We start from the raw sequence: 11341 nt of genomic DNA, 5'->3' as shown, positions 1-11341 counted from the left end.
ATGCTGGCTGTCATCCTTTCAGAAGCTGCCTCTTCACTGAGTTTTAAAACACGTTTACTGTTGTGTGGTTTCAACCTCACAAGGTGCTCAGTAAATCGAAGCTTGTTAGCAGAGGAATTGCAATCTAAAATTATTTATTGTGTGTTTCCCATTACAGTAGATAATGCTCTTTATTCTTGCCTTAGTCTTATTAAATTATAGGCTGTTAGGAGTTACGTCAAAGTTTTCTGATACGATACAATATGATATACTTTATTGTCCCAGTAGTGGGGAAATTTTGCACACATAAAAAACAATAAATAATAAATAATTTACAATCTACAGACAAAAAGATGTCTAAAAAATGCCAACATGGCACATTGCCATATATTGCACATGTCACCATATCTCCATTGCTTTAGACTATTTTTGGGTCTGTATCAGACTCTTGTTGAGAAGGATGATGGAAAAGGGCACAAATGAGTTAAGACCAAATTTAAATCACACAAAGGAACAGCCAAACTCAGCTAACAAGGTGAGATTGCTGAAGACAGTTTCCTGTCAAAAGTCACTGAGCACAGCAACAAGACACAATGTAGTTATGCTGCATCAGAAAGGTCTCTCCCAGGCAGAACTTTCAAGGCAGGCAGGGGTTTCCAGATGTGCTGTCCAAACTCTTTTGAAGAAGCACAAAGAAACGGGCAACACAGAGGACCATAGATGCAGCAGTAATCCAAAGAAACTGCAACAGATGAAAGACACGTCCAACTTAATTTTGCCATACGATGTCTTCCAGAAGGGCCATCAGTTCAGAGCTGCAGAAAACAGTGGGACCCTGGTACAACCATCTACTGTCTGGAAAAGTCTGGTCAGATGTGGCCTTCATGGAAGACTTGATGCCAAAAAGCTCTGACATGGAAACATGACCAATCGACTCAACTGTGCACGGAAACACAGTAACTGAGGTGCATAAAAATGAAATACTTAACTGCAGCAGAAGGCAGGTTGTTCACCAAAGAGATGGAGAGTTGTACAAGAATGAATGTCCAGAGGCAACAGTGAAGCACTGTGGAGGTTTCTTGCAAGTTTGGGGCTGTATTTCTGCAAACGGAGTTGGAGATCTGGTCAGACTTAATTATGTCCTTAATGTTGAGTACAGGCAGACACTTATTCATCTTTTTTTCAAACTTTTGCACAGTACTGTATATAATGTAAGACTAAGCACCACACCGCTCTATTTAAAGCATTAGATCAAGATCATGTAACTCTCAGCAGATCATATGAGGACAGCAGTGAAAGGCCTCCACTGTGCGTAGAGTGTGTGGATGTTCAAGTACTTATGTCACACTGGATATATGAGAGGCACTTTCACCAGACTTTACTGGCTGATAATACGTTAAGTGAGATGACAGGCTCACTAAGGTAACCAGAATGTATATCCTTCTTGATCAAATTAACTAAATAAACGTCATATGACAGGATCTCGATTTCTTCATTCATACAAGAGTGACATTCAGGGCATTCATTTAGGTTTTACTTCCTGGAGGCACTGATAGAGCTCGTGTGTAATTCATTTACATTTATTCATTTTGCTGACGTTTTTATACAAAGCGACTTACAATTGCTATACATGTCAGAGATCGCACACCTCTGGAGCAACTAGGGGTTAAGTGTCTTACTCAGGGACACAATGGTAGATGGGACACAGTGGGGAATTGAACCCGGGTCTCTCACACCAAAGGCATGTGTCTTATTCATTGCTCCATCACCACCCCAATTCAGTAACCTATATTTTGGATAAGGTTTCTAAGCAATAAAGTACGTTTCACTGAGTAAGAAATAATAGCTGAAGGCAGGAATATATCACCAGTTTTACAAGCATTTTATTACAGCTGAAAATGTAAACTTGTTTTCAAAAGGTCCAAAAATGAAAAAAAACACAAAATCAACTTTCTAAGGCAAGTACATCCAAATAGTTGCAATTTATACATGCATTGATACTACAATTGCAAGCCGTCCTGTGTGAGCTGAAGTGCTGCACAAGTGGAAACTTTGGCCTGCTGTTGGTGGTGTTAGATGAAAGGTCAGGGGATCACTGAAGTAATCAGGAATCAAACTCTAGGGACCATTAAGGTCAAATAATCATGGCAATCTGTCCAAAATTTGTAGTGTTATGTCTTTCTATATGTCAGAGTTGTGAGAGCGAAATGCTTCTTTTAAGAGTACCATAGCACAAGCTCATACTGGTTGCAAATTAAGTCAGATATAGGACTGCAGTGAAAGAAACTAACTGGCAGACATGCAGGAAATATGAGGCACTTACATAAGCACACACATTAATTGAGCTCAAAGTATGAGTTACAGGAGACATGTTCAGTTGGACCAAAAGCTTCATTCAGAGAAATGTTGATGTGTTGACGTCAGAGAGAGAGAGTGCACGAGCCTGAAGCACAGCAGGAAAAGCAATTAGTCTGATCACTTTCCTCCTGCCACCCCAAGCTCCTTACCACACACTGCTCAAGTAATTTTCTTATATGAACACACACACACACACACAAATCTGCGTGCAGTTGCCTCTCTGAGTCCAACATGTGCAGGACGTCGCCAGATCGTGTTGCTTTTCAACACCATATACAATTACAGCAGTAGTCACATGTCAGAACAAATTATGTGTGTGTGTGTGTGTGTGTCTGCATTTTTGTCAGTACATGTTGTTTATGTGTGTTTGTCCACATAGTTAACCCTTACTAAAACAGGCATGTTGACTGAAAACACTCGTGTTCAGCAACAGGCTGGCAGCCAGCAGGACAGAAGGTTTACAAGCGTAAACACACTCACCTGTGGCGTAAGAGTATTGACGCAACTCAGCCTCTCCCACTGGAAACGCACACACCCACACACACACACACAAATAAACACAGTGGCAGATGTCGTAAATAAGCATGTCTAATGCAAAGAACTGGCAGGAGGGAAGCTCAGAGTTCCTCTGTCCATGAATGCAAAACTGACCTCTCAGTTTACAGGGATCATGTCTCATAACATTTTCAAATAGGCTATTAGCTCCTAAGAAGAGGTAGGCTCCTGCCTACTTTAGACTCCTCGGGTCAAGGATTGTTTCAACTCAAGTTTTAATATGAACGGGAACGCTCATACTTTGCAAGTGTAAATGCCAAGTTTGAGGCCAGGTCTGAAATCAACCTGTATTCCCAGCGTAGGAAAAGCATTTGAGGGAAACACTTTGCCTCTTATGAGAGAAAGTGTAAAAAAAATTAAATAAAAGCCAACTCCACCTACTAGTACTTTCCAGAGCTTCCCACTGTATCTTTAGATCTTCAGGGGATAGCGTTTGCTCAGCTGACATCACTTGACCTACATTTTAGTCATGTACAGTGGTGGAAAGTAACTAAATACACTCAAATACAACTTTGAGATACTTTTACTTTACTTGAGGTTTTCCATTTTGTGCTACTTTATACTAAATGCTACTACTCCACTACAATTATTTGACAGCTTTAATGACTTTGCAGGTCTGCTGATTTTTAATTTAAAATACAACCAACAACTAAATGACGATGCATCGTTACTGAAGCTACTGTTAAAATTGGCCCCACCTTTACCAGCTGCAACATTAGTGATGTTTACACATGAATGCATTAATAATTATAATCCAATAATATATTATATATTATTCTTAAATGGGACACTTTACGTGTTATTTTGATGCTAAAACTAACATGCCTTCACTGAAGTAAACATTTGAATGCAGGGCTTTTACTTGTACCAGAGTGTTTCTAAACTGCAACCTGTATTTAAGTAAAAGAGCTGAGTACTTCTTCCACCACTGTGGTTGTGCTATCTCCATGGCAAATGAGTAAACTCTATCCAGTAAGGAAAACTGTGAGACACATTTGAAAGGTCCTGAAAAAGCTAGTAGGTGGAGTCAAGATTTAATAGATTATGTTTGACGCTCTTCTCACAACATGTTATCAAGATAGAAAAAATACACAGGAGTGTTTCCCTCACAAAGGAAAATGAAAGACAAAGAACTATTACTTTGCAAAGAAAGAGTAATAGTAACATACCCTATCTGGAAATCCCCTACATTATAGCAGAGTGTTTTGTTTTATTTGTTTTGCCAACCAATTGAAGGTCAGCCTGATTGTCTCATTTATCAAATTAAACAAGCCCCTTGGCTGACAGCGAAGACAGGAAATTGTAACACTCTTCATTAAGGAGAGCGGTTGCTATTTATGTTACAATGATAACTCTGCCTCTGCACCCGTGGGAGAGACCATCCCCAATATCTGCACTCAATAATGGATTCAGGTTTCTATTTATACTCCCTCTCACTCTCTCATTTGCTCTCCTCTTTTTTTTTCTTTGACTGTCCCTTGGCCAGCTCTCATAATAAATATAGCTGTTGGCCATCATAAAAAGGCTGTTACAGAAATAACCAAGGCCTTGGCAGACAACATAGGCAGATATTTGAGAGAGTGAGATGCGTAGGTAACTATCCAGTTGAAGCAGGGTACAGTCCAATGTTTCTGTACCTCAAGAGCTGGGCTACAGAAAGAAAATGAAATGTAATTTTTACAGTAGAAAAGCCCTAAATTATACACAGCTATTTATTATTATTATTATTTAGTTATCACAAAACCATTTATCAAAAATATTTTACAGAATTTGTCATCAACCAGTATGCCGAGATGAAGTCACATATTGTGATCATGATGGTTTCAGTTGTTCGGAAGTAATCTGATTGGATTTTGGATTGGATCAAATCTTGAAAACAGGGTTGTTAAAAATAAAAAAAAGGATTTAGGGATCAAACCTTCAGTTTGTGTTCAAAACTTTTTAGTAGGATGGGAGTCCCTTTGATCCAAAACATCAGGATTATCCTGATCCCAACAGAAGGGCAGATTCAGGGTGGATTTTAGGAACAAAATGTAATTAAACCTAAAAAATGTATCAAATAATACAACATCAACTTTACAGAGAGAAAGTTGATAAAGTAGACATTACCTATTAAGTCTTTCAGTACATTAAGGTGCAAAAAGAATTTTGTCCCCATAAAATAAACCCCCAAACAGCTGTCAATGTCTAACCTAAGATACTGTATTTGTCACTTAATGTACATTAAATACACAGTCATCAGAAATGAACCAGTCAAAAGTAGTTTCTGACAGTTGCATCCCTTATTGCAGTTGCATTGTCCCTCATTCTGAGACCCGCCTCCTAAAAGTTCTTTATTTTGTTAACTATTGGACATTTAGCTTTTTTTACAATTTACAACACATGCTCAAAATGTCCACAGTGTATCTGTGAATAATGTATATTTGTTTGTTTTTGTTGGATTTCTTGTGGGTCAAATGAGGGGTCTGACTGTGAAAGAATTTGAAAAGGGAAGGAAGTGTTTGTGTTGTTTTATTGAGCTGTTTAATGTCTCTTCAAATAAAACCTATGCTGGCTTTTCCACCTGTTGTTCTTTATATAGTTAACAGCCTACGTTGTGATTTGTAGTCTCATTTAGAGCGCTGGTGATCCGGATTTGTTAACTTAATCTTGCAAAGTTTGTATCTGGATCAGGGTGATCCAATCCGATGTTGCTTTGAAAAACAAAGTAAAATGGATTACTTGATCCTGATCCAAATCCTTTTGAACAAAGTGGGCCCTGGTGGGAGCTCGTCCTGTACCAGCTAATGTGTTCCAGTCCAGTCCTGTTTTACAGTGTCTGTTAATGATGAGCAGCGTCCTCTGCTGGTGTGAATCACTAACTACAGACAAGAAATCTCTTTTTACTAAATAAAGTTTGTTTACAGATTCTGTTAAACATGGCCACCCTAGCAACCACACGATGCTCGGTAGCTATCGCAGAGCTGTTTACTGCATTTGTTCTAAAATTGACACGTAACGTTAGTTGCAATTTGTCAGCCGACAACATTTTAATTAAGTCAAATGTTTAAAATGTGCAGGGAAAGCAAGGGAGGTGGGGTAACATACTGACGAGCTAGCGTTAGTTCATCAGTGCTAGCTAACGTTAGCTAAGAGACAGAAACTGCTTGCTAACTTAATTTTGTTTTTCATACGCTTACATACTGTAACTAATCCGGAGTACACTCGTCATTAATTTCTGTAATTTTGTGTGTTTGCCTGGTGTTTTGCTAGAGTACTAGCTACTAGCTGTCCGACAATGGATGCCATTTGTGTTACTTGGTTACCCATGGTTCCGTGTAGGCCCAGTTTGTCGAGGGTTTGTGTTCTATTATCGGACGCGATGTTGAGGAAGTCCAATCATCCAGCAACAAAAACTCACTGTGATTGTGGTTGTTTATTGCACTACGATCAGCTTTTGTGTTTTGCTTTCACCAAACGAATTTGAGCAGGGGGAGGGAGACTCCAGTGTCCAGCAGCCCTGCACATCATCCCTGGTCAGCAGTGACAGTGTGGGTCACAGTCTGGCCAGGCAAGGAGCTGCACAGTTTCTCAGGGAAGCAGAGAAATACAGGAGGCAGTAAGTGAAACTGCTCGAGTTATTTTATATTTCATTCTGAATCTTCAAACATGTAACTTTCACTTTAGAGATACAGTGGATGGACAAAAAGCTTCAAAAAGATTGTATTGACTGCAGGACTAATTTATTGGATTGCATAATATTGTAAGGTGCTCCCTTTGTTTTGTCCAGACCTGTGTTTCATCTGGGTTTGTATGCAATTTTTAGTCCCAGTTATATCACACACATCATTTGAATGAGGGGTAAAATAATTCTATCATATAGGCTGAACAATAGCAAGAGCTACTTTGGTGCTGCTGAGTCACCTCTGTAAATGAGACAGACAAAAACCTGTGTTGTCACTAAACCACTGTAACGCATCAAATCAGTCCTCAAACATTGTGAAGAGTTATTATCAGTGCGTCTTTACTGGTGTGTAATGTAATATACCCATTTACCATTTCTCTTCTTTCTTCACAGGATTGAGAAGTTGGAGAAAGAGAGGATGCTGAGTGTTCAGTGCAGGAGGAATAGCTGGACCGATGTGTCTGGAGAGCTGGACGAGTATGAAAAAGTGCTGGAGGAAGACAGAAATGCTGAGAGTGGGTCTTTCTCCGCATTACAGTATCCTAACATTTCCCCTAAAGTGTTTCATGCTGAAGGGGCCTCTGAGATGGCAATATTACAATTGGGAATAGAAATACTTTAGTCATAGCACTAAACCAATGTTAAAGGAAACATCCATCCCAGACACTTTACTGCTATGATAAAACTGCGCTTCATAATGTTCTTTTGTTGTTTGTTTTTTGTTTTTTTCCATTAGAGATTAATCTTCAAAAGCAGCTATTGAAGATTCATAATGGTGTCAGGAAATTTCAGAGACAGCTAATAGATGTGAAGCCAACTCCTGAGTGTAAGTTTTGTATCTAGCAGTGTTTCCTCATACAGTTTTATTCCATCGTTCATTCAGTCATTGTGAAGTTGTGCACTGTTCAATAAAAGCATGGTGATTGAAGTGCCATAAGAGTACAATAGAAATAAGAGTATTTCAAGCCAGATTGTTAACAATGTTTCTGCATGTCTACTTGGGTTTTCAGTGATTGCAAGACTGGAGGACATAATGTCAGAGGTGGAAATCTCAATTAACACCTTAAAGGAGGAACAGCAGTCATGGTAACTGGATACACTAAACAACTTTAGACCACACTCCTATAAAATGAAATGCACTTTAACACAATAACCCTTTAAGAAATACTACATTTAACATATAATGTTAAGTTAAATACATACATTGGTAATACAATATTAGAAATACTAGAAACATTTAATATATTGCAATCCAATGCGTGTTGTGAATAGTCGTCTTTGTGTTTCTCTGCTCCTCTCAGCTTTGAAGAACTTTTGAAGGAGGAGAGGACATGCAGACAGGAGGTCACTGCTTACGAAAAGAAGATTGAAAACTGGAGCCTTGCTGTAAAATCAGAACCCAAACTACCCCGAGCTTCCACTGTGAAGGTCGGTCTATCATCCTCTTCCTCCTTTGTGTATTTTCTTTGCTTTCCATCATTAATGCAATAAAAAGTGGAGGGAGAGCCAAGTTTGTGTGTTTAAATGTAGAATGTGATGAATAAATATCACAAGATAGTACTGCTTTTGAGCTCAGAGATGGGAAAAAATATTTCAAAATTGTTTCTGAAATCATGAGAACATGTTTATAATCTGTTTTACATAGTTAGCGTCAGGAGTCGACACAAAAATATATCCAGGATTCTGACCCATGCAGCACTTCATTGATAGCTTTATCTTTTCCGTAAGACCAAACCCCTGGACAGAGACCTCCCTGCAGAGGTCAGAGCACTGGAGGCTTTCCTGCAGAAGACGGGAGGCCATAATGGTGGCTGGGACCAATATGACCACCAAGTCTTCCTTAAAGTAAGGTCATTCTGTCTCCAAAAACTTGTGTTACAAAGGAAATTCTCATTTTCTTGCCACCTTCCACCTTCCGCAGATTATTGCACTGAGCACCGCTCTTCAAGCTAACAGTGTTTACTGTTTTGCTATAGGCAACTTTAGCAGAAGTCAAGCCAAAGCTCGTCTGCCTCAAGATTCCTGACTGATTCCTGATTTACTGTAATCTGTTTTGATTTACAGGTCTGGACAAAGCATAGTGGGCAACAGGCCTACAGGAGAGAGGTCAAACTGTACCTGCCAGGTAAAACACTGGAGGAGATAGAGCAACACGAGGACTGGCATCAGGAGCTGATCTACCTACAGGACAAAAAGAGAGGGGTAGAGAATTGTGACAAAACATGTATGAGAGGAAAGCATACCTGATTTTGATTGGCACAGATTATTTAGTTGTCAGAATAATAATATTTGTATTATTTTTAGGGATAATTTTAACATCTTAACATCTTCTCTTTTCAGGACTAATTTGGGCTAATTGAATGAATACCTATATTATACCCTCAGGCTCTCTGGTGTGGGGCACTAAAACTTTAGGTTAGAATTTTGTGTTAGGTTTTGTACTGTGGGGGGCTCACTTTCTGCCGATTTTATTTGAAAAACAAATTCCACGGCAAGTAATTTTGCTTATTAACCCCCCATGAGTTAGAGAGGAGTAGCACTAATAATAAATATACCGCCACACCATCACTACAGGTTTAATAAAGGCCTATTGTATCTGGCGTTTGATTGGCTCAGAGTATGCCTGTAATATTGTGGGTGGACAACACATTTGCTTTTATCACTTGAATAGCTGAAAAGTGACAAATTCACACACAACAACGCAGTTAAAGGGGCACAATCATCTTTACTCCGCCAGGTTGTAATATAATTCAACCTTTTAGTAGAAATTAATTTGGTTTCCAATAGTTTACCACCAATGCATGTACACTTTTATTCTGTTAACCTCAGTTAGAACCATCTTTATTCTGTAGAAACACAACATAACCAGGAGCTCAGAAAGAGCTTTTTTGGAAGCTGTGGTAACATCTCCTAAATAGTTTGTGAATTTCGTTTATACCACTTGCTGTCATACCATATACCCAGGCCATTCAGCGGTGGAAAGCCATCAAGCATCAGGAACGCCAGATCAGGATACAGAGTCAGGAGGAGGTGGAGGAGGCGGAAAGGAGGGAGAAGGAGGCCAAGAGTCAGGCCCACCAACACAGGTGAGTCAGAAGTAGAATAGAAAAGAATAAAACCCAGAAAGAAGAGGAGGTGGAGTGGACACTGATTCCATGACTAAAGCCGTGAAATGCACCCCCGAGTCATAAAATCCCACCAGGTCTGATGAGCAAAAGTGTTTGATTGGTCACATTTAATGAAGGTGAACCTGGGGGCTTTATTTGCTCATAGTCTTTGCTACTGCCGCTTTGATATCATGTTTGTTTTAGTGTGTTCTTTCCTCTTCTGTTTTAGGACTGAGGAGGAGAAGAGGGAGGCAGCACGGCGACTGGAGGAGTGGAGAGAAGAGAAGAGAAGGAAAGAGGAACAGGAAGAGGAGCAGAGACTAGCTGAGGATATACAAAAGAGGAGAAGAGAAAAGGTGCTTTGAGCATGTGTGTGTGAAAAGTAATTTTAGTGTAGTTGTGGTTGTTTATTATCATTTATAATACTTCTGTATTTGGTATGTACTTTCCTGTGCGTGTGTGTTTATGAGTATTGTGTAGTTAATTTAGCATGAACACATAATAGCAAAAGTTGGTGTTAAGAGGTGCGTGGTTGGTGCTCTCACCAAATATTTACCTGTACCAATCAAAATGATTTCTGTTTATCAGGAAGAGCGTCGCCGCCAGCTGGAAGTGAAGCTGACCCTTGAGGAGCAGCTACGACTGAGGAAAGAGGAGGAGGAGGAACAGGAGAGAAGGAGGAGAGAGGAGGAACAGAGGGAGGCGGATGAGAGGAGAAGGGAGGCAGCAAGGGGCATCAAACGCTTAAATGAAAGGGTACAAAGTCTGACAATCACAGCGACACCAAGAAGCACAAGACCGGTTGTTTGTCTGTTTTAACCTGAGTGCTCAGCGTTACCACTTTCAGATAAATGGAGAAATCACCGTACTGTGTAAAATACAAAGCTTGTCTCTGCCTTTCTGCAGGACCTTCACAAGGTGGAGGCAAGGCTGAGGGAAAAACAGCTGAGGGAAAAAGAGGAAGAGGAAAGACAGAGGAGAATCGCTGCTAAGTTGAAAGAGAAGGTACATGTTGTACAGGGAACAAGTCAGTCACACGTCGTAAGATCTCTGAAGATGAGTAAGAAAAGGAAAATGTTTAAAATCTTAAACAGGATTGTGGGTGTCGGAAAAGGTTGATATTGTATATTATATTGTTCATCATTCAGGTGGATGGTCACGTCAGCAGAGACCCCTCCAGGCTTACCCGCCCTACTAAGGGATGGGAGGAGCGAATGAAACACATCGGGTCTTCAGGAGGAGGGCCTGTGCCACGGATGTTTCACAGGTCTGATACTGATTGCACTTTTCTATGAAGGAATGATTTGGATAAAACAGGTGACTGCTTGCTGAATCACTGAACTCTGCTGTTGTGTTGTTGCAGAGCTGTTCCCACTTGGAGACAGGGCCTGTGATGAGCAACGACGGAAGCCATTCTTTTTCTGTTTTTGTAGAAATTAGATTAAATGAAAATGTACACCAGATTGTGCCTTTATTTGAAACCATTGTGTGCTGCTGTTTTGAGGTTTTGTACAATCTTTAAATTCAATGACCTTGCATTTGTCAAAACAGTTATTTAAAAAAAAAAAGCTTTTCATTAAAGTTTTGTGTACATTTCACAACTTATTATTATTATTTTGCTCTTGTTAAAATGGTGGACTGGTAACAGTCCGTGTCATTGGTTATTGTGGAAGGAAAT

The 11341-nt window shown here is 39.7% G+C and overlaps 1 protein-coding gene across 4 annotated transcripts; it reads left to right on the top strand.

Annotated features, from left to right (window-relative positions):
• Positions 1-5780: 5780 nt before the first annotated feature.
• LOC119891709 (coiled-coil domain-containing protein 112) lies at positions 5781-11261 on the top strand. Of its 4 annotated transcripts, none has more exons than XM_038703531.1 (14): positions 5781-5840; positions 6360-6490; positions 6950-7071; positions 7293-7382; positions 7567-7642; positions 7858-7984; positions 8285-8401; positions 8621-8758; positions 9521-9642; positions 9893-10019; positions 10252-10419; positions 10570-10668; positions 10800-10930; positions 11027-11261. In XM_038703531.1, exons 1-14 carry the CDS (start codon positions 5811-5813, stop codon positions 11055-11057), a joined length of 1509 nt encoding a protein of 502 aa, XP_038559459.1. In that variant the 5' UTR covers positions 5781-5810; the 3' UTR covers positions 11058-11261. The 4 variants fall into 4 exon arrangements, with proteins under 4 accessions (XP_038559459.1, XP_038559462.1, XP_038559460.1 ...); XM_038703534.1 differs by having other exon boundaries at positions 5782-5840; positions 10812-10930; XM_038703532.1 differs by having other exon boundaries at positions 5789-5840; positions 6363-6490.
• The last annotated feature ends 80 nt before the right edge of the window (positions 11262-11341 follow it).

The sequence above is a fragment of the Micropterus salmoides genome, unplaced genomic scaffold, assembly GCF_014851395.1.
Source record: "Micropterus salmoides isolate LMB-PRFRI ecotype aquatic unplaced genomic scaffold, ASM1485139v1 Ms_hic_scaffold_7, whole genome shotgun sequence".
NCBI lineage: Eukaryota > Metazoa > Chordata > Actinopteri > Centrarchiformes > Centrarchidae > Micropterus > Micropterus salmoides.
Note: the sequence above shows the minus strand (reverse complement) of the source record. Positions and strands in the feature narration are given on the sequence as shown.

Excerpts from the sequence above, each read along its gene's own strand:
- LOC119891709 (XM_038703531.1), top strand. The coding sequence starts at position 5,811 with ATGGCCACCCTAGCAACCACACGATGCTCG. Across the intron at positions 6,491-6,949 it reads GCAGAGAAATACAGGAGGCA|GATTGAGAAGTTGGAGAAAG; the intron begins GTAAGTGAAACT and ends CTTTCTTCACAG. Across the intron at positions 7,985-8,284 it reads CCCGAGCTTCCACTGTGAAG|ACCAAACCCCTGGACAGAGA; the intron begins GTCGGTCTATCA and ends CTTTTCCGTAAG.